Below are 26,290 nucleotides of genomic sequence, written 5' to 3' on the forward strand. Positions count from 1 at the left end.
TTTCATTTCAGCATGTAGAATCTATTCAAGTACGCCCAAGTTTATCGTTACAACGATGACCCATTCGTAATGTTTGGCACTGCAGCTCGGCTGATTTTTACCTAAACGCATACAGTGACAATGCATTTGCACAAATTGTACGGCTTAACAAAGGGTTCGCCTTTGCCTTTACAGGAATTTTGGGATGTCGGGAGAATGGAATTATATTTCCAGTGGAAAAACATTGTCATATTTTATCAAGTAATAACATGTGCTGTGTGAAGAGCAAGGGTACCTAGTTTTATTATTATTGTTAGAACCTAACCGTTGGCGGTATGAGTAACATAATCAATCATTTCGGGAACAGTTGTAACAAACAAGTCATGCATCATTTCACCAGCACATAATCAGGCAGGTGAAGTTACTGTTTTAGCTGTCTGCCTTTTGAAAATATGTCTGGGCCATACACCAAGGTGCTGGATGGACACATGTTATTACCAAGGAGTTCCCTCATACATCAGACTACAGATAGGGAAAGTGACCATCCTAACCTTGATGATGTGCTAAGGCCATCTCTTGTTAGACCAAACACCAAGACTCTCTCTGTGTTTTTTATTAAAAACCATTGGGCACCAAGTGAATTGAACATCTGTAACACATTTACCGTAATTTCCGGAATATAGAGCACACCTGATTAAAAACCGCATAATCTAATTTTAGAAAGACATTGAAAGTTGCAAAAGATAACATTTACAATGAACAAAAACAGGGTTAACACCAACCTGAACCCACAGACACACTGCCACAAAGCATGCTGGGAAATTCCCACACTCCCTCCCCAACACGCTACACTACCTTTGCTTTTCTTTTCAAACAGTGCCTGTGGCAATAACACAGCACCAACAGGGCTGGTTAAAAAAACATACCGGTAAAAGTCACCGAGAGCTGTCTTCATCTTCCTCCTGTGTACTGAAACCGTGGAAGTCTTCCTCCTCAGTGTCGGATTGGAATAGCGTCAGAAATTCTTCGCCACACACTCTCTCAGTCTCTCTTTCGTTGTCGCTATCGGTGTCACTCTCATCCTGAGGCAGATTCACTCCGGAGCTTGTGCTGTCCTCTCCGTCACGCAGCAGACCGGCTTTTCGAACCCCGTTGGTGATGGTGGATTTTTTCCACACGGCTCCACGCTGTCAGGATCCACTGGCAGACTTGTGCAAAAGTTGCTCTCCGCACGCGGCCAGTTTTGGTAAACGACTTCTCGCCGCTGGTCATCCAAGCCTCCCATTCAACTCGGAGGGCCACTTTAAATGCACGATTTACGCTAATGTCGAGTGGCTGCAAATACTTTGTTGTGCCCCCAGGAATCACAGCTGGAATGGAGTTTGTCCTCTTGATGGCTGCTTTCACAGGATCTGTAATATGGGCCCTCATGCTGTCCAAAACGAGTAACGCTTTTTTTGTATGAAAAAAATCCTCCCGGTCGCTTGCCATAACACTCGGTCAACCATTCTTTCATTACGCTCTCTACCATCCACCCTTTCGTGTTAACTTTCACTACAATGTCTTTTGGGAGTTTTTCTTTTGGCATAGTAATCCGCTTAAAAATGACCATTGGTGGAAGCTTCATTCCGGATGCAGTGCAGTCCTCTCATGGCCGCTTGTTTTCAGTGTGACAGATGCTTCACCTTTCTTGTTGACGGTCCTGGTGAGGGGCAGGTCAAACGTCAGAGGTACCTCATCCATATTCATGATGTCGTCTGGTCCGGTGGAATTCTCTGCTCTCTTTGTCCTCATATTCGGGATGGAGTTGCTGACACAGAGTTGTCCGTGTCCTGATGGACAGACCTTTTTGTTTCATAAATCTTAGACACCACGACGGTCCTCCTTTGAAATCCTGAATTTTCTTTTGGGTGGCGCTTGTTTTTGCTTTCAGTCTGATCTGCACAGTAGAAACACCTCGGCCATCTGCTCTTTGTGTGCTCACCTAGTCCTCAAGAATGTTTTCCGGTTCGGGCCACCTGCTTTTATTACCTCTGAAAGCTTTTTTCGTCTTTTTACATTGCTCCAGTTCTTCCCGCTGCCGTTTCCAGCGTCTCACCATCGATTCATTTATGTTAAGTTTACGTGCAGCAGCTCTGTTGCCTTTTTTATCGGCCAGCTCGATTGCTTTTAACTTGAAAGCTGCGTCATATGCATTTCTTCTTGTATTTTCCATAATGAGGGTCTGTTTATGCTAATTTTATTCATACACAAAGCGCGAAGTTACATTAAACTTGCGTCTTCCTCGACACATATATTCCACCTGTCTCACTTACCTTTTCTGCTCGAGCGCCCCTAGCGGCCGATAGAAAAAATACATAAATACGCCGCACCGTAGAATAAGCCGCAGTGTTTAAAGTGTAGGAAAAAAGTAGCGTCTTATAGTCCAGAAATTATGGTAGTACATCTTTATTGGGTTAGTATTAATCCCCCCCCCAAAAAAAACAATTACCATTTTAAATTAAGCATATTAGGCTGGATCAGGGGTTTTGCACATTTATTGATTTTTAGCATTGAATAAACGTTGAGGTTTGGATAATTATAGATGAATTGTTCCGTAAAATTGGAATCGTTTATGTCCTCAGTTCCATACAAATATGGTCATGATTCACAGATAATTCATACAACCGGTTTGTTGTGATCATTTACATCTCAAACAGAAAATGGCGACCTCATCTTCGTGCTGGCTTGTGAATAATCCTCTGTTAATGTCTTTCACGTGTTTAGTGCAGCCACAGCAAAAATAAATTCTCTTCCCTTCAGGAAAGGTCATGGCAGATTATACACCTGTGACCTCCGCATTATTGACCTATCACTAAGTCCCGCCCTCGGGTGACAGCAGCCAATCACATTCCTCACAACACCGCAATACACCGGAACATGCAGCTCCCATTATTGTGCAGAAAGGCATCAAAATGTTCAAAAATTTCAATGATGTGTACATTTGTTCTAAAGCAACATTTGTTTTTGACTATTTACTATTTTATTTTGGGAATATAGCCGTTTCTGTGTAGGATTAAGGTACTTCTGAAATATCTCACCAATCGTTTGCCCAAAGATGGCTTGGGCCCACTAGGCTGGTTGTTTTGGTGATTTTTCTTTCATGAATGAAGCTTTGAAGCATCATTAATGTCAGAGTTCATTTCTAAGTGGACTTGAATTCAGGGGTTTACACTCGGCGAACCCAATTAGACAAAATGTTCCAGAGCGCCTCTTCCCGTTTTACCTTATTCTGTTTTTCTAATGCTCTATTCTGTCCTACAGTGAGGACGATGGTGAGGAGGGGGACAAAACCATCTGGTACTACAGCACCAAGGTAAGTTCTTATCTTCCACTCAGTGAAGTTGTGTGTTCACGCATTTCATTGATCGATGATCCATAATTCTGTTTCACTCCTATGTGGACTGGCTCTGCCATTTGTAGTAAATGGTCTATTCAGAATTTTGCAATTTGTTTTTTTTCTGCTGCTGCTTTAATGTCTCTGTATTTTAGATCGTGTTAATCGAACCTTTCGAACTCCTTTCTTCAGGTGCAGCTTGCTGAGGTCATTGATTGTTTGGATAAGGAGTATTGGGAGGCGGACTTGTACTTGGCCCTCGAGGAGATAAGGGATGAGGTGCACGCTCATATGGATATCAATGAGGACCTGACTAACAAGACTCGTGGAAACAACAAGTCTTTCCTCACTGCAGCTAACGGTAAAGACTTTGTTGTTCTTTTCTTTAGTTTAACAAATTAAATGCCCCCATTTGGATCCTCTATGACTGCCTTTCTCACACAATGCGCCCCTAATGCTGTTGACTCTTTTCTTTTCGGATGAAACATCTTCGACTTGCTTTCAAGAGTCCAGTCGACTATTTGCTGGATGTTCATGGGTTAATATGATCTGCATGAATGAAAACCTGTATGGACATCAGCCCTTAAGTTTCCCTTCTTCCTCCCCCTTTTATCTTAAGTGTTTCCACCAAATCAATGCTTAGGTTTTTTTCCTCTTCTGGCCATCAGGATACTCAAAGAATCGTCTGTACATTATTGTGGATGCTGTGCTGTTAATGGACGCCACAACTGAGTTGTAAATAATCGAGCTGCCTTTGAAACATTGCTCGTATTTTAACCTTAACTTTGATGCAGAAGCTAATAGGTGAAGTCATTTATGAGCATCTGCTCTATACAGAAGGACTGGAGATCATTTTAGAGCTGGTTTACATGCATTTTAAATGGTCAATTAGAAACACTTCTGTCAAGTAAGGACACTACTGACCCCTATGGCTCCACCTACAGATGTGGCTTCACTTGCAACCATGCTAAATAAGCTGGACATACTTTAATTTTTTTTTAGTATTGATCCTTTGAGAATTTTTATTAGTTTCTCAGGTTATCTATTTTTGTTGCGGCGTCCAGTTTTTGTCCTTTACTGACGCTTTCCTTACGTCTTTCAGAGGAGATCCTAGAACGGTTCCGAGCTAAGAAGGAAGAGGAGCTGCAGGAGGTGAAGAGGCGGGCTGCCGAGGAGGCCCACAAGGCTCTGCTGGAGAAGGAGAGGAAGGAGGGTGATGTGGAGAAGGAAGATGTAGATCCTAAGTTGAACGATGAGGGGCAGCCTGAGGGGAAGTTTGAAGCTCTCGCAAAGGAGGAGGAGGACTCAAAAGATGCGGGCACAGAAGAGATCAATAATGGCGTCAAAACCGAAGGTGATTGAAATATTTGTTTTGTGAAAGTGCGGTTAATTCTAACACTTATTGTGCAGCAAGAGACTGCAAATTTGAATGTGGAAAATTGATTTTCTTTATTATTTCTTTATTCTTTTGTTTTCATCCCCTCAGAACAAAAGGACATCAGCACTATTGTGCACTTCCTTATTGATGGAAGAATTGGTTTCATTGTTGTTAAGACCAAACATGTATGCAAATATAGGTTGATTAATGACTTTATATTATCAATTGGAACAAAGAAAATATTACGGATTGAAATGAGTTTGCGTGAGCTGATGTATAAAAACATTAACGTCATTTATGATATTTAAAATCAGAATTGCACTTTTACTTGTAAAACATTTTGTGCCGGCGTGCACAAAACCTCAGGTTCACTTAACTCATTTGGAGCCTGTTTCTCTCTTCGATGTCATCTGTAGAAAGAAGGCCTTCATGATTGTCACTGCTTCTTTCCATTGTCTCTCCATGATTTGTTGAATTTAAACAGGATATGCGGTATTGACGTGATTGCGATTTATCTGTAGTTGTTACTGTCCAAGAAGGCGATGGCGACAGTAGCCTCAAAGATGGACCTATACTTCAGACAGCCTCTGCTTCGACTCAAAGCACCCCAGTGGCTGTGAGCTGTAGCTCGGCCACTGAGGCTCCTAAGCCCCCGACCTCCACAGTAGAGCCACTGATAGAGGGATATTCTCATATGGAGGTCTCTGACATCACCGAAGGTATATAAGTACACCTGAAGGTGATGTTAATCTCCTTTAGATTTTTTAACTATTACTTACTGCAACTTTGCTGAGCCCCTGCTGATTTTTGCATGTAGCTCTCACATCTGCTTATGTACAGCGGTATTCTTTGCACTTTTTGTAACACTTCAGCAACACATTGTGGTGCATGTGATACACATCTTTTGTCACTAGGGGGTGCCACAGCCTTAATCTCCGAATCACCGCAGGGAAACGTTGAATCTCCAAAATGAATCACCTGCTTCTCTTTCAGAACCTCATTTTGTTTTTCCTTATAACGTGTTTGTGTGATTATTTGCATTTTGCTGGGTGTTACAAATAAATACTGTATGAAGACAAGAAAAAGTACAGATTTTTTTCTCCTTGTAACGGTCTGGTTTTTCTTTAGATTCCCCATCATTAGACGCTGTCTCTGTCAGTGGAGAGGGCAGCCACAGTCTGACCCAGCCCTGTCACACCAGTGAAGAGAACAGCAACAGCAGCGCTGGATCATCGGTGCCACCCAGAGGTCCAGAACCTCCAGATCTTGCTGACAAGTCCTCACAGTCATCTTTAGCCTGCTTTGATGACACAGGTCTGACAACATCACATCACAATTCTATCTTCTGTGCTAAAACAGTTGACATGAAGTAAATATTAAAAGATTAGTTAGTATTCTTTTCATTTTTAACACATAAGGATTTTACACCCTGGTTTTCCAGGCGAAAACAAGGATTCGTCTAATGGTGAGGGAGCAAATCAAGGCGGCAAGAAGTCCTCAGCAACTCGCATGGTGACCCGTCTGAGGAACCCAGAGAGCAAACTGAGCCAGCTTAAGAACCAACAGGTGGCTGCTGCTGTACATGAAGCCAACAAAGGCTTTAAGGAAGGCAAAGAGGTAAGAATGATAGTAAATGATAGCAAAATGTAAATAGTAATAGCTTTATGTAAATAGTCTCTGCACTTAGAGTCAAAGGCATTTAATGTACATAACCATATGTAAAATATGTTCATAACAACAACCTGTAAATCATTGTACAGTACCGTAACATTACAAATTGCACAACTGTATTTTTTACTTATTATTATATCTGCAATTGCTGCTCCTTTTGCACTTCTGGTTAGATGCTAAACTGCATTTGGTTGCTCTGTACCTGTACATGCGGAATAACAATTAAAAAAAGCTGACTCTAAATCTAAAAAAAAAAATCTGCTCTTAAGAGCCTTTTCTATGGCTTTAATAATGAAATAGATGAAAGATAATTTGATATTTTTCAAACACACTGCTGTAAATTTAAGCATGCATTTGTAATTTATTTTTAGGTATGCTTATCAATGTGCTTCTTGCAGAAGGTATTAAAAGGAATCATTTTTCTCTGCAGGTACTCGTCGTTAATGCTCAAGGTGACATTACCCGTGTTAGCACGCGAAACGGCAAGGATGTTGTGATGAAGGGGACAATCAGCCAGTACTTCAAACTTGGCCAGGAGGGGAAGTACCGCGTCTACGTTAACCAGTACACCACAAATACTGTGGCTCTCAACAAACACCAGCACAGAGAGGCAAGTTCTATTTGTTTTCTTGTTAATTTAATTTAATTTTTTTAAAATGCAGGTTAAGACTTTTTTGTTATTAAAAGTATCTCCCGCCACAATGGTCGGTGCTAATCTATTGTAAAAAAAAAAATAAAAATCTTTTTTTTACCCAGGACCATGACAAGAGGCGGCATCTTTCCCACAAGTTCTGCATGACAGCAGCTGGAGAATTTAAGTGGAACGGGTCTATTAATGGCTCCAAGGTTCTGACCATCTCTACGCTGAGACTCACCATAATTCAGCTGGAGAACAACGTGCCAGCACCCCTCATGCACCCTAATTGGGCCTCACACAGGTAGAGATCAACTAATTGTTACAGAATTGACAAACTTTAAGTGATTTGCTCTTTGTTTGGAACAAAGATGTTTAAACCAAAGCTTGAATCCAGTTAAATAGTTGGGGGGAAAAAATTGATTCTTGACTTGTTTTGTAGGACCAATTGGATCAAAGCAGTTCAAATGTGCAGTAAGGCCAGAGAGTTTGCGTTGGCTTTGGCCATTCTGGAGTGTGCCATCAAACCCGTGGCGATGTTACCCCTCTGGAAGGACTCATTGGGCCATACCAGGTACACAATAGATAATTACCTGTGAATAATAGTCATATGCTTGTTCAATAAATCCAGTCCACTGCTTCAAAAACATACAACAATAACTAATGCAATAATAATGAGAATACGCACAAATAGTTTGGATCAAAGGGTCCACCCCAGCTAAATTTTGTTTCCACACATACCATTCCTAACCGATAAATATATATGTATATATATATAGAGAGAGAGAGAGCTTTTATGCTATGTTGCAGCTACTGTGATTAGTTTATTTCTGTTTGGATTAATTAAGTCATCTGTATTTCTGTCTATAGCTGTGAACCACAATATTGATTTATAATAGGTGCACTGCCAGTGCCAACCACTAATGCCAGTTCAAAAACCACAGCCCATTTTAAAATATTGAACCATGATAATGAAATGTCAGCCCGTGAATGTGTAAAAAAAAAAAAAAAAAGAACTTTAACGTTCATTGAATGCTACTAACAGCATTTTTTCCATGGTCAGAATCGGAGTATAATAATCTGAAGACTGAAAAGAAACAAAATATTAAATGCTAGGCCAAATATGGGCTGGGATTGGCTTCTCTTTTCCTGAAGAGGGTTGGATTTATTTCAGTGTAGCAAATGAGGTTGGTAGTCATGCAGAGTGTAGCTCACCGTTTCTGTGGTACAAACGAGTTTTCTGCTTCTAGTCAAAGCGTGGAATCATGGAACAGATTACTATTACTATTCTAATTTAAAGCCAAACAAACTACTTCTTTCAGGTTAAACCGCATGACGTCAATGGAGCGTGAGGAGAAGGAGAAAGTGAAAAAGAGGGAGAAGAAGCTGGAAGATGAGGAGACATTGCAGCAGGCTACCTGGGTCAAGTACACTTTTCCAATAAAACATCAGGTATATCACCCATTTCCCCAAGTATCTGTCCATTTAGTAATTTCCAACCCCAATTATTTGTAATTCACAAAGTTCTCTAGGAACTTGTACCATCTTTTTCTTTCTGCCATTATTCCTCTGTTATGTATAAAGGTGTGGAAACAGAAAGGAGAGGAGTATCGCGTTACAGGCTACGGAGGCTGGAGTTGGATCAGTAAGACCTATGTGCCACGGTTTGAGCCCCGGCTTCCTGGCAACACCAATGCCAACTATCGCAAAGAACTAGAAGGTCTGGTGGAATCCTCACTACTTGAGTTGACAACTTCTCCAAGTTAGCAGTAGAAGATGGATGGATAATAATTGCGTTCTGTGTTGTGTTGTTTTTTTTGTATAGATGCTAAACTCGGCAAGAAATGTACGCTGCTGGACTTGAGTCATCGGCCCAGTGTTCCCCAACCAGAATCTCAGGGAGTTGCTGTCCTAAGCTGTATAACAAAAGGCCAAGACCCCTCCAGCCCCCCTAAGTCTCCACTCGACCCCCTGCCATCTGCAGATTCAGAGTCTTGTGAGATGGTGGAGGAGGAAATGAAAAAAGGGGAGGCTGAAAAAGGAAAATCAGAAGAATCGCCTGCAGAAGATTCACCTGTAAAGATGGACTTGGACCCACCGGACTCTGTCTCGAATGAAAATAAAAGTACGTCACTAAAACTGATTATGTAACATGGTAAAGGAGATAAAACTGCACAACAAGATTCTAAATGCTTTAAAATAGATGTAAACTGTAGGGCAACTTCTCACTTTTTTTATGTAGATTGAAATTCATTTTCTTTCTATTCTATTCGTTCTTTCCATTTTATCAGATGAAGAGACTTTCGTAAAGGAAGAGTCCACAGAGGACCCCGCACAACCTTTTAACCATGACGTAGTGGATGTCAGCCTTGGCTTTGTTACCCGTATTCCCTTCAAAAAGAGAGTCAAACCCTCCAAGCTGGACAGCCTGCTGGAGCGGCGGGTGAAGCAACATTCTATTGAAGAGAGACAGAGACAGCAGATCTCTGGCCCCAAACCTCAGACTCTTACACCCTCATCTCCCACAACCTCAGCACTGAATACTCCAGCCCAGACACTATCGCCCATCAGGCCCCATCACGTTGCCCAGACACACCTTGCTCCTGACAAAACTGTGAAAGTGGAGAAACCTTCCACAGCAGAAACTCCAGGGTCACTAGAAGTTGGAGCTCAACAAGTTCCATCTCCCGTTCTAGGATCCACCCCCAACGACGGATGCAGTACCTGTACAGGTGATGATTCTTTATCGTCACAAAACCAAGTTATCTCTTTACAAGACTTAAAGGGAGACTTGATGGAAAGGACTACAATGCCAACACAAGCTATTTTAGAGAGTTCAGGGCAAGAGAGTGTCAAACACTCTAAAGAAGAAGGAATCCATAGTTCTATGGAAAATGAAACCAAGACAGATGAGCATAACATAAATTCGGACATTGCAAGGACAGGGTCCTTAATTTTTGACCAAAAATGTAGTCAAAACACAGCCCCACCTAAACCCAATCAGCAGAGTGCAGAAGCGTTTAGGTCTCTTCATTCAGGTAAAGAGAAAAATGGAATGGGGCTGGCGGAGAACAATGAAAATATGCAAGATGTCAACAGAGATATAACAGCAGGCGATGGCACACTCAAATCAGTTTCCCCTCTACCTCAGGTAAATGGTAATGATGGCTCGGGGAGTGATGGTGTTTTAAGCAGCTCTGTGATGAGCACAAATAATGGCACGCTAACAAATAGCACCCAGCCCAGAACAAACAGCTTTGGTAAAGTTGGTGAAGAAGGACTGGGGCCCTTACTAAAGGACAACCTGCAGCAAAAACCTCTAGTCAACGGAGACTTAGCCACCCAGGTAAACAAAGAAGGTGGTGCAAACGGACCAAACCAAACTTCTAAACCAGAGATGGACTGCGAGAGAACAATATTGGACCAGGATTATAACCCCCCGCTGAAGATGTCAAGAGTAGACAACAATGTCAGTGCACTTCAGGATGATGCTCATTGCAGTCAGCGGCGCAGCAGTACCTCGCCATTTCAGTCTGAGGAAAACAACGCCACCCCTGTGTGCAAAATCATACGGATGGCGCCCTCCCCTATCCCCTCAGCAGAGGAATCCAGCCTAAGCAATGACTTCTCAGAGGTGTTTAGCCAGACCAGGACGACAGACCCACTCACAACCATCATCACCCAGGTAGCCACATCCTCCATAACCACCACTACGACAGTGGTGTCAACAAAAACAAAAGTCATGCCATCCAAAACCTCTGAGGACTTTTTTACACCCGTGGCGTCAACGTCAGAGAGCAGTGCAGTCTCCACCTTTTCCACTATGACCAAAACGACCGTGACAAAAATTTGCTCCTCTGGGCTTGACAGTCACTCAGAGGATAGTCAGAGCGAAACGGTGACACAAGACCACAAGATGTCTGTCACGTCAACGTTAAGCCCCAGTGGGAAAGTGTCAGTGTCCTCGGTTACTGTGAGCCATGAGGAGTATTCGTCAACAAAGGGACGCGTCCGCCTCCTCAGGTTCTCTCGCACCAAGAAGACACGCTCAGACACTGCCCTTCCTTCATACTGCAAGTTTGTCACAAAGAGCAACCGTAAAAGTATATTCGTACTACCGCACGATGACTTGAAGGTGCTGGGAAGACGAGGTGGTTTTCGCGACGTGCCCATATTTAGCTACAATGCTAAACCAGCCTGGGACATTTGGCCATATCCTTCACCCAGGCCCACATTTGGCCTCACATGGAGGTGAGCTTTTACCCTTTACTATCTTGAACCCTAAGAACTAATTGCATTATTAATATAATTAAGGCTTTGAGCCATATATATTTTACTTCTTTTACTTGATATATGCAGAGTTTATAGGACGCGCAATTATATGGCTGTAAATGTCTGTCTCAGACGTCTGTCCATGTCTGCTTTGTCCTAGATTAACTACTTTTGGCAGTGTAGCATTAACAGATGGACTCACAGATAAACCTCTGGCTTAGATACAACAGCAGGAAGTCTAAATCACTTTGCCTGACAGGTCATTCGCATGGATATTATTTTAAGTGCAATGGTAAAGCTGAAATCTAATTTTTGTCTTTGGAGCAGTAGGACTACACGGTTTTTAGATAAAACAACTCTGTGAACAATGCGATTCAGCTCATCTAATTCAGTAAATTGTCTGTGGTGGAGAACAGAGGTCAAAATGGAGAAAACACAAATGACTCTTTTTGCATATCAAAAAACAAGTCGTTTAAATTTCAGAGAAATAAACCTGCTTAGTAAAGAAGCAGTATGTATAAGTAGTAGTAAGTATGAATCGGTTTTACCCACTCTTCAATTGGGACAGGAAACAGGTGCAAATATCAGGTGAAGTGGGCCCTGGCTTCCTTCTGGCGCTAGTCTGAGGTGTTTACAGTTTAAAGCAGCACTGGTGTCACACAGGGGCCTCTGCTAAGTTTGACCAGGCTGCAAAGTGGCCAAGTGGTCATGAATCATCGGGTGGTGAAGGTGGTGTCAGAATGCTCACTTTGTGCACTGCCCCAGCCTTAAAACCCAGCGACATTTTCCTGCCTGTGGCGACACTTGGGAAAGAGACAGTCTGCCAAATCCCGCTAAAACACATCATTGTAATGGTTGCCAAGCTCATCTTCAAACATCCTTTTCCATAACTCTACATGGAAGAAATATTTGTCACTGGGTTATATCCAGCCTTGTATACCAGTGCTGTATTGTGAGAAAAGGTGGTGTTTATGATACAGCGGCTTCGTTGAGCTCACCTTTGTTTTGTTGACCTACCTATACTAGCTCTTGTGATTTTGTTGTTTAGAGTTTTGTGACGTGGAGACGAATTTTACATCTTCTCATAGGTATCGCCTCCAGACAGCAAAGTCGCTAGCAGGCGTGAGCCTGATGCTGCGGCTCCTGTGGGCCTGTCTGAGATGGGATGATATGGCCGTCAAACCATCCGCTGGCAGTGGCACCACACGTACGGGTACGTCCTAGCTCATAGCCTTACATCCTTCTCCCGGAAAGGTGCTTTTTTTTCCTTCTGACTTGTGCTGTAGGAAAGTGTGATTTGACTTTTATATGTTGAGGTCCAGATTTATTTAATTTTTTAAACATCTAATCTTCGACTTCAACAGTTCTGTGGTCCTATGTATGGTGGCTTTTGGTAAAGACGGAAGCCTTTGTATTCTTCTTTGGGTGTCACTCTTGTTCATGATCTTTGGGCTCTCATCCTCATCATACCAATCCAGCCCTATCCCCACTCATTACTACAGAGACCTCGGAAACTGAAATCACCACCACTGAGATCATCAAGCGCCGGGACGTGGGGCCCTACGGAATTCGCTCGGAGTATTGCATCCGAAAGATCATCTGCCCGCTTGGAGTGCCTGAGACTCCCAAAGGTCGGTAAAGGTTACGCTGTTGACATCTGCTGCTGTTATAACGCATGCCAAATCATTTGGTTTTCATCTCTTTTTCACAAAACAAAAGCATAGACACATTTTTCTCTGTGTGGCTTCCATCTCAGAGACCCACACCCCTCAGAGAAAAGGACTGCGTTCCAGTGCCTTGCGTCCAAAGAAGCAAGAACCCGCCAAGCAAACCGGCCCGGTGGTGATCGAGACATGGGTGCCTGAGGAGGAGCTGGACCTGTGGGAGATCAGAGCCTTCTCAGAAAGGTCAGATGGTCCCGCCAGAGTCGGACCAGATATGTCAGATCTCCCAGAAAGACTTATTAACATGTCGAATGCGTTTTTCCTTTCACAGGGTGGAGAAAGAAAAGGCCCAGGCAGCTGAACAAGCAAAGGTGATTGTGGTTGATGTAAAATATTTATGACACCACCACTTTTAGAGAAATTGTAAAATAAATCTTTCATAACATTTGATTTAGAAAAAAAATACACGTATAGAATATTTTTGCAGGATTCTTAAAATGTTTCTGTGCTGATGTACTTTTGTGTTCCATCTCAGAAACGCTTGGAGCAGAAATCGGACATCACAGCCACCCCCACCTCAGCCACACCTGCTGCTACACCCAAAGTCATTGTTGGCTCAATCTCAGGTCAGGGTACCCCAGCTACGAAGGTGGTATTGTCCACCAAGATGGGCACCCCCATCACATTCCAGCAGAACAAGAACTTCCAGCAGTCTTTCGCCACCTGGGTTAAACAGGGTCAAAGCACACAAGGTATAATTTGTAGATTCTCTGTAGCTTTTATGGTATAAGTCATTAAAGCTCTTTTAGACACCCGATTGCTCCTAAATCGGCCATGATAACATGATGTGATCTTGATGCGGATGATTGCCTTAATTTGAAGTACTAGGCCAGAAAACACTAACCAGGTTTCGTGTCATCTTTACTTATTTGTCTCGCAGCAGGCTCGGAGACCACCATGACATCATCTAGTGGGCAAACTTTCCAGATTACAGGAACATCGGTGGGTGGAAAAGTAGTGACCACCAAGCTCTCGGTGCCCGCCAACAGCAAGATCGTCACAGTCAACGTGCCAACTTCACAAGGAGGTATGGCAGCTTTGAGTTTCATTGCAAGCATGTTTGTATTTTATTACTTCCTCTGGGCTTCCTTGGGGGAAATATTCAGATGTGTCAAAACACACTGGTTAAACTGGTCAGCAGGCTGCTGACCAAGCCACCTCCTGTGCTGCTTTAAAAGGTGTGGTGTGCCTTCAGTCATTTTGAATGTTGACTGGCTGCTAATGCGGGTCCAAGTATATCATTATTTACCGGACATTATCCTCTGTTTGATTATTGCTATGGGTGATCCTGGCATACAAGCAGTTTCTACTCAGGCTGCCATTTTGTCTTGCACAGCAGGTAGTGTGAGTCTTTATCAGAGAAGCTGCATCTTTTGAAATATGTTTGTCCCTCCATTCATCCAATTTTTTTCAGATGAACCCATGTCTTTATTAACAGGAGACCATTAGTTGAGTTAGTGGCATCCAAAATTGTAACATTAGCACAAGTGGAAACGATAATGCTTTAAAATCTGAACCATTGTAGTGGTTTCGGTATTTACTTAACATGATGACATTTTGCAAGTCCATAAAAACTACTCGGTAGGTAAAATCGTGATTTCAGCCCAATTCCCACTTGCGCTAAATGTGTTTGCAGCACTCAGATTTATTTTTTCATGTCTGGCATTTCAAATATTCTTTTTACTGAAATGATTCCAGACAGTGTTTAAGTACCACATTGCAGTATCCATTCACTGAATACTGATGATAACACAAAAGCATCATCCAGGAGTGTTGAAATAAAACATTTTCCATCAGCAAATGTGACGGGAACGATATTCACCATCGATACAAAGAAAGTGATTTTTCTTACCTTTGAAGTTGCCATGAAAGCAAAATTAAGTTCAGGTAGAGTGTAACCGTTTAATGGACGTGTATTTACCCAGCGTGACTGTTTGATTTGGCTGCCCTGTTTATTTTGGAATGGCTTAAGGAAGTTAGACAGGAAAACAGGTTTAGCCCAAAGGTCTGTTTCCCAAACAGGTAGCCCTCTATAGAAGGATTCCGTTTTTCCCTCCCCCCTCCCCTCCCCTCCCCAATCTTTTTGAATAACAGTACAGCTCTCTACTCACCAGAGTCCAAACTCCCCAACCTCTCCAAACAGTCAGTTCATAGAAAAGCATCTTTGATGTGGGCGACCAGTGAAACTACTCCACCGGTCCTTCGGCTGGATTTTACACATGTATTTGAGGGAAAGAGGGAAACCCTTGATGTATACGTTTACCTGAATGGTTTCATGATGGGGGGAAAAAAAAAACACTGGTAGAAGGTAGCAGAATCAGAGAAGGGACCCTTACGGTTCCACCACCACCAGCTTCACGTGCGTTCATTAAAGCACATACCCTGCTGGGCAAATATGAAACGCCTCCTTTGTCGGATTAATTTGAAGAAAAAAAAACGGACCTGAATTCATGCATAATGTATGAAGGGGCTCGAGTATGTTGGGGGAAACCCAAGCTTTCATTGAGTGAGTCTTTGAAGATGTTGTTTACCTGCTCGACTATTTACCGTAGCTGGGATCAAAAGCCGGGCCAGCAGAGAAGCACACACATAATTTAGTGTGCAGCATTTTTAAACAACCGTGCATTTGTAACCACCGATTTGCATCACTGACCGTATTAGTTATGGTTGAATCGCTTCCTCGCTTTCAGACCGTTTTGATTCTCCTACATTTTAAACAGACATAACCTTTTGCACTTTTCCCTTCTTACTGTAGTCGTGTTGTCCAGACTGATCATGCCTTTGCCGCCTGCAGGTGTGGTTCAGCAGAAGGTGTTGGGTATCATCCCATCCAGCGCGGCAGGTGGTTCCCAGACCTACACCGCATTGCAACCTCGCACTAACGTGCTCAACATCAGGGCCAGCACTCCTGGCTCCCAGCAACAGGTACACCCCCTCCGCTCAACGTACATCACAACCTTCCTGCACACACGTTTTAATATCTTTACATTATTGTTTTAGGTTCTGGCAGGCGGTCAGATCCGTCCAGGAATGACTGTCATTCGGACACCAATCCAGCAAACGGGGGCGATGGGAAAGGCCGTGATTCAAACTCCCCTTGTAATGCAGCAAGGTAGAAATTATTTTCATCTTTTTCTCCGACAAATAGTAAAAAATAAAACACAATTAAATTACCCATGTTAATGATGAGTTTTGGATGACATTTGGGTCGATGAACACTGACATGCCCATTAATATTTGGTATGTTTATTTGGCACTTGGACAAAATGAATTATTGCCCCAATCTGACTGTGACTGGACGACTGAAGCGCATGTAAATGTGAGATGAACAAATCTGCACGATTATCCATCTTTCTGTAGGATGAGATCTTCCCGTCAGTTATCCATTTTTCTCACATGGGAACTGGAAAAAGGAATAAATTCCAAGTCCAATTTTGACCCTAACTCGTTAAAGCTGTGCAAATCAATGTACGGACCGACTCCAAATGTCTAGCAAGCACTGTAATACACCTTTGTCTTCCAGGCCAGGGAGGACAACAAGTGGTGACGCAGATCATTCGCGGCCAGGCCGTTTCAACAGCGATTGCTGGCACCGGCCCTGTTGCCACCGTAAGTGGCCAGGGTGCAGCCAGCCCCACTGCTACAGGACAAACACAAGCAGGCACCCCACGAGCACAGGGCCAGGGGCAAGTCAAACTTACCCTGGCGCAGCTTGGCCAGCTCATTCAGGTTAGTGAAGAATCGATTTCACAACAGCAGCGATGTGAGCGTGGGGGCCTCAATTCCACATAATGCATGTGACAGTTGGCTTTGAGATAAGAAAATTGTTAACGGATTTGTGAATTTATTTCATTTTTTTTAATCTTTTATGCATGTTTTTTTTTTTTTTTCTGCCTCACTGCAGAAGCAGCAGGTCTGCTCAGGTGTGGATCAGCAGACCAGTGTCCCTGGTAGTCAACAGACCCTGACTGTGATGGTTCAAGGCCAGGGACAGACATCTGGACAGCTGCAGGTCATCCCTCAAGGGGTAACTGTCATCCCGGGACCCGGACAGCAGCTAATGCAAGCAGCACTTCCCAGTGGCCAGATGCAGCGCTTTCTCTTTACGCCCATGGCCTCCGCAGCCACTCCGACACCAAGCACAGGTATGATGGCATTATTGAAGACATGAATTTCTCATCTAAGGACTAAATGACTTTGAATTCTCTGACTTTAAAGTTTGAATATATGCCCTGAAGATATGCCTTAAAGTAACATTAAAGAAATGGACTTCGGGGGAAGGCCAAGTTACCGTTGTGTGTTTAAATCAAGCATTTTTTTAGTTTAGTTTGTTATGCATCAAATGTTTGGATTTTTCTTCCCTGCAATTTTTTTGAATCGCCACATTTTGCTTTACATACTTTACAAAATACCGCCGGGCCGCTACATAAAGCATACATAGGAGTGATTAGTTTTTATTTCTGACAATTCTTACAGCATCCATCTATTTTATTGAATGTACACGGTTACATTGTTTTTTTGTTTTTCTTTCAGTCACTCCAGCCACCACAGTTCCTGGCCAGGCTGACTCTGCCTCCATCAAGAGTCCAGCTCTACCCACCCAGCAGGCTGTTACTCCGGTTCAGGCAGGGACGACAACATTGGCCACCACTGTCGCGCCCACGTCAGCCAGTCCACAGAGCCAGTTGCCCCACCAAACGCAAGCTCACATGCCCACCCAGTCACCCACATCGCTCCAGGTGAAAACACAGGGGGGAACCGCGCAGCTGAAGCTACAGCAATCTCCGCAGATCATCAGCATGTCGGGGCTCCAGCAGCAGGTGCAGGTACGACTGAAAAAGGCCACTGAACCACTTGTTACTGTACCCAAAATGGTCAATCTGACTAATTGAATGTGCTATAAAACATCTGTATACTTATTTTGATGATATTCTGAAGGGAAGGCATTGAATAAATATTTTTAAATAAAGGCTAAACCAGATTTCTGCGAACCATATCTGATATCGGTTGTGTTGTGGCTGCAGGTGTTGGCTCAGCTGCAGACCCAGCAGGGTGGAGGCGCCCTGCCACAGCACATCAAACTGCAGCTTCCTATTCAGATACAACAGACTGGGTCATCCTCAGCTCAGGGCGGACAGGTAAAACATTTACAAATTGTGATTTGATGTTAGGATTAAGTACAATTGATTGAATAATTGAGACTTAAGGACTTTCGATGCTTTCTACACAGATGGGCAACATAGTGACCATCCAGGCTGCTTCTGTTCAGGAGCAGCTGCAAAGGATCCAGCAGCTCAGAGAACAGCAACAACAGAAGAAGAAACAAGCTGCAGAGGCCAAGAGAGAGCAAGCCCTCAATGCAGCCAGCCAGAACGATATCATTCAGAAACAAGTGTGTACTTGAACACAATCGACCATTTGAAATCACAATCAACCCTTTTAAATGGCGTAAATGAAAAAAAACCAACAACGTTGTGACAAGATCCCATGCTGCCTGAAAATGTGATTTTCTTAAAAACTGCTCAATACTGAACATCTGAGTCCTTTGGCTCTAGTAGATTTAGTTCATTGTGGCGCAATGCTCTTCCCAAACATCCATTTCTATTTTCATTCAAGGGAATAAATTTTCTCATTTCTTTAAGGTGGTAATGAAACAAAATGCTGCGATTGAGCACCTGAAGCAGAAGAAGACCATGACGCCGGCCGAGAGAGAAGAGAATCAAAGGTTCGTGTCACTGCTGGTGTGAAAACAGGAGGGTTCCTATTTCAGGGTTAGAATTAAATGATCTCCTCATTAGGTAAGAATTAGCCATGATATTCTTTTCTTTTTGGAAGGAAGGGGGGATGCAAAAGTAAAACACTGTCCAACATCGCACAACATCCCATACTCTACACAGTATGGGAACGTTTGGGTGTGTCGCCACCACCAGCTGCTTATACATGAGGACAAAGTCAAATAGATGTATAAACAAGAGCGGCTGCAGAGTTTAATCACTGAAGCCCTGTTGTTTTACTTAATTTTAGTTTGACTATTTGAGCTAAATAATCTATTTAAAACTATACATCACTATACATAGAACATATGAGGCACTCATAGTTGTCTGTTGCTATGTCCATGGGACATTCTGGTTACTTTTTGAAGTACAATAGTTCATTAAAAAACTTTAAATGTGTCCATAAAAGGCTTCCATTTAATGCTGCCAGTAAATTATCCTGTCATGTGTTTGTGTGCACAGATACTGTGTCAACACCATGCCCATTCATGCTGAACCAAACGAGCATGACTTCCCTGCCTCTTGCCTCCGCTTGTATTACATTTATCATTCCTCCACGTCGTCCTTCCCCCCCCCTCTCTGAAATCTGATGTTTCGTTGCGTGTCTTTGTGTGAGCTGGCACAAACATGAGATGATCACCTCAATGGCCACTTTCCCTTCATGTGGTGTGTCACATCTCAAATGGCGCAGTTATTTATTAAAACCAGGATTTGCGATTTTTGTGATAAACTTTTGTAACTTATCATCTCCCTCACCCCTGTGTGCCAGGATGATTGTGTGCAACCAGGTAATGAAGTTTATCCTCGACCGGATAGACAAGGATGAGAGGCAGGCAGCCAAGAGGCGGAAGAAGGAAGAGGTGGTGGAGGCCAAGAGGAGGTTGGCAAATGCCAGCAAGCTCTCCTCACTGCTGTACCGGCACAAAGAGAGCCTCAAGATGGAGATCCTGAAGAAGCGGGCTCTTCTCGACAAGGAGCTGCAGTTGGAGGCCCAGGTATAGATGATGGGAAGACTTTTATTCAATGTGTAGAGTTTCAAAACGGGATTCGATCAATGCACAAGGTCACAACTTCACCAGAGGGGCTTTTACACCATGTGTCCTCAGGAGGAACTAAAAAGGGATTTGCTGCAAATGCGTCAGGAGAAGGAGAGGGCTCAGGCCGCCGCCGCCGCTCGCACTCAGCTGCAGCACGCGCACAGCAACAGTTCTCAGCATCACTACACAACTGTTACCTCAGCGCACAAGCGAAAACGGGAGGAGGGGAGGGAGATCCCAACGTCAACAAAGTCCAAGAAGAAGAAGATGATCTCAACAACCAGTACAAAGGAGAGCAAGAAAGACACCAAGCTGTACTGCATCTGCAAGACGCCCTATGATGAGACCAAGTACGATACTGTCAACTCAAAATAAACTAGAAGGATGATTATGATTATGCCATTTTTAAAAAAAAAAATGGTTGTAGCATCAGCGCTGTGTCTTTATATTCATGTTCTATTTCTCTGAAGGTTCTACATTGGCTGTGACTTGTGTACCAACTGGTATCACGGAGAGTGTGTCGGCATCACAGAAAAGAAGGCAAAGAAGATGGACGACTACATCTGCGTGGAGTGCAAACGTGGTCAGCAAAGCAGCACTGAAGAGCTCTATTGCATCTGTCAGACTCCGTACGATGAGTCCCAGTAAGTACCTGGAAGAGTTTGCGTGGGGCGTGTCACAAGCTTTACAGCATCAGCCATCAACGTCATTGCTAGCATAAAATATAATAATATAATCTAATGCAAAAATCCGAGCACCCTCGGTCAAAGGTTCTACTATTGTGAAGAGTTAAGCAAGTGGAACATGACATCAACTGTAAAAGGTGTAAAGTTTTTTCGTCTTTCCCAGAAGGGACGAGTGCCCTCTTTGGCCGTTTGGCTGTAAAGGCTTTTTGTAGCTGCAAAGAGTCATTCAGTTCCTGTTTGAAGGATATTTCTTCATTCTCTCCACCAAAGTCTTCCATTTCTGTGAGATTTCTGGGTCATCCTGCCTGAACTTGAGGTCTATCCATGGTCAGGGGAGTGAGGGCCATGGTAAAACCTTCTGCTATTGCCTCTTGAGGTGGTTCAGGTGGATTTTGTGGTCTGTTGGGGGTCTTTACCCATTTGTGGAAGCCATTCTCTTCAACTTCCACATTTTTTACAGAAGGTCTTATGTTTGCTTCCCAAAAAGCACCATCCTTGTCCGAGGTTCTTTTTCAAACCTCTGACACTGAATTCCGTGATGACTTCTGTCTTCTGATGACTCTTCCATATTTCTGCTGGTGTGGTCCAGGCCAATTCCAGAGTCTGCCAAACCTTCTCGGAGGTCTTCTGTGGTCAAACTGGGGTTTTAACTGGCTTTTGTAACTATCCAACAAGCAGTTGGCTCTCGTTTTCTTGGTCTTCCAGACTTTATCTCCACCTCTGTGGTTCCCGTTAACTGCCACTGAAGAAATGGGCATCTGAAAAGACTTTGATGTCTTCTGATAGACATTTCTTGCATTGTGGATCATCATTTGTTTTCAGAGTTCTAGGCAAGTGCTGAGAGGAGCTCATAGCTGCTGAGGTTTTGAAGATTTGAGGAGGTATTTATGAAGCTTTGAAATTCGCATCATGTGACCTTTCCTCATGATGACTGTAAATGAGCCATGACCCTAAAGGGCTCATTTAGCTCTGATAGCTTGATCAAAGTTATCTGAGGGCTCAGATCTCCTGGGGTTCCTGTTCACACCCCTGTTCATTATAAAATCGTGCAAAACAAAAATAATACGTTAATACCATTGCTTGTCTAAGTTTTTTTCTTTTGGAGATTGTTTCATCTTCCACTTGCTTAACCCTGGAACAGAAACTGACCAGGGCTCAGGACACTGTAAATACAATGTTTGTACATAAGGGGAAAAGTTGTTGATCTAAATGAGCTTTTTATTTTTGCTTGTTCAGGTTCTACATCGGCTGTGACCGGTGCCAGAATTGGTACCACGGCCGGTGCGTGGGCATTCTGCAAAGCGAGGCCAACCACATCGATGAATACGTGTGTCCACAGTGTCAGTCCACGGAGGACGCCATGACCGTTTTCGCACCACTCACTGACAAGGATTACGAGGGCCTACGGAGAACTTTACGTTCCTTACAGGTAAAGAGATGGTTTCATTTTCCAAGTATGCGAATGGAATGTGTCTTAAACTTGGACAGTGTTGTGATTTAATCTAAAAGTGATTCACATGTGTGCTGTATGATTTTACATTGTTTTTATGGTGAACAAATTTAGTTCTGAGACAAAATTTATGTTTTGCCCATTTAGTTGGAGAGTCTCGCGGTTCATTAGTCCTCACAGCTTTTTTTGCATTGATGTTTTGGGCCATAATCACTTGGGGTTAAGATGTAAATCTCTGTACTCTGATAATTTACCTGAGTGCATGCCAGGATTTGATAAAGCGACTGTTTTTAAAAACATCTCTTTCCTGATTACGTTCAGTGGCACGGCTCATGTTCCAGAACTGAAAAAAAGTGCAGCAAATAACCGTCTGCTGTCAGTCTTTTGTTGGGTTTTGGCTCCACGGACTGTTGTTTTGGCCAGCTCCCTGCATTTTTTTGTTTGTACTAGCTTCCCTTTCTCCTCTTCTCCCTTATACTCTGTTATTTTCTCCTCCTCCTCTCCCGTCGGCCTGTGTTTGTGTGATATGGAGATCGAAGCGTGGGGGACTCGTGAGAAAATATCTGTGTTGACCCACCTGTTCCCCACATCACGCTGACGGTGCTGTTTGTTGTTCTTCAGGGGTCTGAACTTTCATGTTCTTCCCTTCATTGATCTGTCTTGTCGGCTCCTCCCTCCTACGCAGGCACACAAAATGGCGTGGCCTTTCCTCGAGCCAGTGGACACGAATGACGCCCCCGACTACTACAGAGTTATCAAGGAACCAATGGGTGAGTGAGGAAGTGTCGGCATAACACGCATTAGGAAAAGTTTGTCCAGTGGGGGCACCGTGACTGAATGAATACTGACACATTTCCTGCATGGCAGCAGTTTCAGCCTCGGCTCTTTTGCTGCAAGCGTGGCCCGTGTATGTTTGGGCAGCTTCTCCCATTCGTCTCGGCTGAAGGTGGAAGGGGAAGTTAAGTCTGGGCTCTGGCTGGGTCGTTCGAGGACATTCACAGATCTGTCCTGAAGCCACTGCTTTGTTATTCTGGCTTCCAGAGTGTGCTGGAGCAGAATATCATCAAGGATGTCATTGCTGCATCTTCCCCTGCTGCCAAAAACATCCCCACAGCACCTTCCACCATCATGCCTCATGCTGTGAGGATGGTGGTAGCCAGGTGAGGAGCCACTGGGCGTTTCCTCCAGACGTGACGCTTGGCAACGGTTAAATCTCGAGTCTGGGACTGCTTTTTGCCGAGCGGTGGCTTCCTTTTCCTCCACCCAAATCGGTGGAGAGATGTCGAAATGGTTGTCCCTCTAGAAGGTTCTCCTCTCTCCACACAGCAGTGTTGGAGATCTGGCCGGGCAGAAGCTCTCGGAGGAGGCCCAGTGGTTCTTCTTCTGTTTCTGATCCCTGCCTCTATGCGGTTCCGTCCTGCAGGTGCATTGAAGATGACTTGGATTGTCCGACCTTATATAGGCAGGTGTGTCTGAATCTACCAGGTGGAGCCAAGATGTAGAAACACCTGAAGCTTGATGAGTGATTGTTTCAAACAAACGATTTCACTTTGTCATGATGAGCTGCTATGTGTACGATTTACTCAGCTAAAAAAAATGAATCCAATCTATTTTGGAAAGAAGAAAACGGGATTCTCAGGACTTAGTCGATCCCAGTGCTGAATTAACAGGATCCTCAGTATGTGGAAGCCTCAGAATGTGTGTTTTTATTTTATAATTGCCGAAGGTAATTATGGAAGCAGCACCCAGTTTTTGGACATAAAAAGTATAAACAGCCTCCAGGAGGCCAGCAGGGACCAAGCCCCCCAACTTGGATCAAACCAGCCATGCAATTGGGGATTTGCGTCAGCAAAACCTTTTTGAACTTCCACACAAACAAACCGTTAATGAGCTGGTGCAGGTCTGCTGGACTTCCTGTGGAAAGGAAGCAGGCCAACACTTAGCCCCTCTCCTGGAAACATTTGTGCTCTACTCTCAGATCCATGGCAAGAAATCGAGCTCAAAAAACACGAAAAGGAACATTTGGCTGATGTAGCTGTGACTCTCCGCAGTTTTTTTGGGGGGGATGGGCTTGGGATGAAATCTGTTGATGGAGAAGAAGGAGGGTATTGATATTGGGAATGAGGTTTGTGCACGTTAGATGGATGGGAGCCCTGGAGGGTCAGAGTCAGACATGTTTGTTTGGACTGAATTACATTTTTATCAAACAAAAAAACAAAATGTCTTTTTCTTCCCAATTGGAGTTCTCTGAAAGCTCATTGACAGTCAGATAATTGATTCCCAGCCAATTCAACTGGTACACGGACACAAATTCAAACACATTCCCGGAGGGGGGGTCTGTTCATCACTGAGACTGCAAAAATGCCATATTTCTGCCAGTTTAATCTCTGATATGACTGTTGGGGTTTACTAATTTCCACTCTGTTGATGGATGCCTTGTGCTCAGACCTTTCTACCATGGAGGACAGGCTACAGAGGCGCGAGTACGTCAAGCTGACTGAGTTTGTAGCAGACATGACCAAAATCTTCGACAACTGCCGCTACTACAACCCCAGCGACTCACCCTTCTACCAGTGTGCCGAAGTTCTGGAGAACTTCTTCGTCCAGAAGCTCAAATGCTTTAAAGCCAGCAGGTGAGAAGACGACTTGCTGTAGGAATAAAATGATTTTCACTCCCGGGGGGTGAATAGTTAACCCCCCCCACACACCTCACTGCATGATGCGACCGCTTTAGCTGGACTTTTACCACAACGCAAGCTAATAATAAACACATGACACTGATGATGTGGTTTTGGCTGTTAATTGGCACCATCCCAGTGAGTTGAACTGGAGCCTGTGTGTGTGGATGTGAGACGCATGAGCATTCCCGGTGGTTCCATTCAGATTCAGCTTTAAGTGCTTGCTATGCCAACACACTTCATCAGTTAATCCTTCTGTCCTGGCATTGTTGTTATTTTTCACACTATACAGCTTTTAATTTAAAAAATGACCTCTCTTTGTCCTTTTCTGCAGGTCTCATAACAACAAACTACAATCAGGAACCTCTTAGCGCCCGTAAATCAAGATAACCGCGCCTCGTGGTTTTCTCCTAAATATATAAGCCCGCGAGGTCTGAGTCTGGCACCAACACTCTGCTGCGGTGCTAAAAGCAGAAAAAAAGGCTCTGTGTCATCCAAAGTGTCACTGGGATGAAGCAGACAGACTGGCCTACACGTCTCTCAACTCGCCCTCAAACCATGTTCATAGCTGGAAAACGCAGCATCAGCTTTTCTGTACTGCATGTCAAGGTCTGTGGCAACATGTAACTAAACATGGGGAGGGGCATCTTTGTATCCTGGGGTTTGTATGAAAATTTTATAATTGCATTTTAAGCATTTTTGGGAACATTTTGTAGCCTGGAATTATCCCTTTTGTAAAAGGGGAGAATTTCTTTATGTTATTAAAAAACCAACTATTAAAGATCAATTCTTTCTGTTTCAGTCAAAGTGTCTTTATTTTCTTGTTAAAGAGTTGAGAGATGATGTAGCTTCTGTCTTCTTTTCTGTTTTTCCACAGTTTCCCATCACTTTTGTAACCCGATGGTGGTGTGTCTCATCCACTGTTTGTAATATGTATTGTATATTATTCCTGTCAAAATATGTAGAGATGAAAAATTTCTAGAGAAGTAGAAACTTTTATTTTTCACTCTTTAAACCAGCAAGTCCGCCTCTATATTCAAGTATTTTGTTTTTTAATTAAATTCTAAAGCCTTTATATTAAAAGCGCTGCATATTGTGAGCATCAAATTTTCAAATGAGTAGAATGAGGAGTTATTTGTCTTTCCCCCCCCTCAATAAACCAACCAGTTCATCTTCTGTATTGACATTGCATTTCTTGTATTATTTATTCACGTTAAGGAAAACGGCTTTTTGAGTCATGATGAAGAAGCTTACGTTCAGATTAAGTGCTCTATGTTTTTAATGAAACGTGGCAACTGAAGAGGTTCTCTTTTGTACTTGATAGGACATTTCATCCTAGGTAATAAAGTAACTGAGTTTTAAGGAGATGTCTTCTTTATTTGGGGGGGGTTGTTATTTCTTGGTTTAAAATTCAACTTCACTTTCACCAGATCGCCACTGGCCTTTGAGGCTATTGCCACTATCAGCTGTAATAAAAGAGAATGCTGTGGGAGGGCCGGTTTGATCGTGGCAGGCAATGAAACTGGTTTCTCAGGAACAAACTGGGCGACCAGTGGGAATCTTTTTGCCCCCACCGGCATGCTTGTCTGCAGCTGGAGTTTATGTCCTTTGCTTTCCTAAAAATCCAGTGT

The 26,290-nt window shown here is 43.4% G+C and overlaps 1 protein-coding gene across 8 annotated transcripts in view; it reads left to right on the plus strand.

Annotated features, from left to right (window-relative positions):
- Positions 1-26,021, plus strand: part of LOC130527865 (nucleosome-remodeling factor subunit BPTF-like) — a 29,017-nt gene extending 2,996 nt beyond the window's left edge. Inside the window, exons 3-36 of one of the 8 annotated variants that reach the window (XR_008951142.1) lie at positions 3,283-3,334; positions 3,548-3,716; positions 4,458-4,709; positions 5,255-5,452; positions 5,862-6,047; positions 6,175-6,350; positions 6,835-7,014; positions 7,161-7,342; positions 7,481-7,612; positions 8,361-8,490; positions 8,623-8,758; positions 8,864-9,163; positions 9,330-11,289; positions 12,399-12,523; positions 12,789-12,941; positions 13,067-13,217; positions 13,306-13,345; positions 13,510-13,726; positions 13,915-14,061; positions 15,790-15,959; positions 16,035-16,146; positions 16,558-16,763; positions 16,939-17,179; positions 17,568-17,860; positions 18,059-18,172; positions 18,265-18,426; positions 18,677-18,759; positions 19,578-19,803; positions 19,915-20,195; positions 20,316-20,489; positions 21,768-21,960; positions 22,667-22,751; positions 22,852-23,447; positions 24,428-24,565. Coding sequence is in view for 7 of the 8 variants with exons in the window: in XM_057036649.1 (XP_056892629.1) it covers positions 3,283-3,334; positions 3,548-3,716; positions 4,458-4,709; positions 5,255-5,452; positions 5,862-6,047; positions 6,175-6,350; positions 6,835-7,014; positions 7,161-7,342; positions 7,481-7,612; positions 8,361-8,490; positions 8,623-8,758; positions 8,864-9,163; positions 9,330-11,289; positions 12,399-12,523; positions 12,789-12,941; positions 13,067-13,217; positions 13,306-13,345; positions 13,510-13,726; positions 13,915-14,061; positions 15,790-15,959; positions 16,035-16,146; positions 16,558-16,763; positions 16,939-17,179; positions 17,568-17,860; positions 18,059-18,172; positions 18,265-18,426; positions 18,677-18,759; positions 19,578-19,803; positions 19,915-20,195; positions 20,316-20,489; positions 21,768-21,960; positions 22,667-22,751; positions 24,428-24,614; positions 24,994-25,030 (7,450 nt within the window). In the remaining variant the exon portion in view is untranslated. Of the gene's footprint in view, positions 1-3,282; positions 3,335-3,547; positions 3,717-4,457; positions 4,710-5,254; positions 5,453-5,861; positions 6,048-6,174; positions 6,351-6,834; positions 7,015-7,160; positions 7,343-7,480; positions 7,613-8,360; positions 8,491-8,622; positions 8,759-8,863; positions 9,164-9,329; positions 11,290-12,398; positions 12,524-12,788; positions 12,942-13,066; positions 13,218-13,305; positions 13,346-13,509; positions 13,727-13,914; positions 14,062-15,789; positions 15,960-16,034; positions 16,147-16,557; positions 16,764-16,938; positions 17,180-17,567; positions 17,861-18,058; positions 18,173-18,264; positions 18,427-18,676; positions 18,760-19,577; positions 19,804-19,914; positions 20,196-20,315; positions 20,490-21,767; positions 21,961-22,666; positions 22,752-22,851; positions 23,448-24,427; positions 24,615-24,993 lie in introns of those variants that run through there. The other 7 variants (XM_057036649.1, XM_057036653.1, XM_057036650.1 and 4 more) reach the window with 7 other exon arrangements.
- The last annotated feature ends 269 nt before the right edge of the window (positions 26,022-26,290 follow it).

The sequence above is a fragment of the Takifugu flavidus genome, chromosome 6, assembly GCF_003711565.1.
Source record: "Takifugu flavidus isolate HTHZ2018 chromosome 6, ASM371156v2, whole genome shotgun sequence".
Taxonomy (NCBI): domain Eukaryota; kingdom Metazoa; phylum Chordata; class Actinopteri; order Tetraodontiformes; family Tetraodontidae; genus Takifugu; species Takifugu flavidus.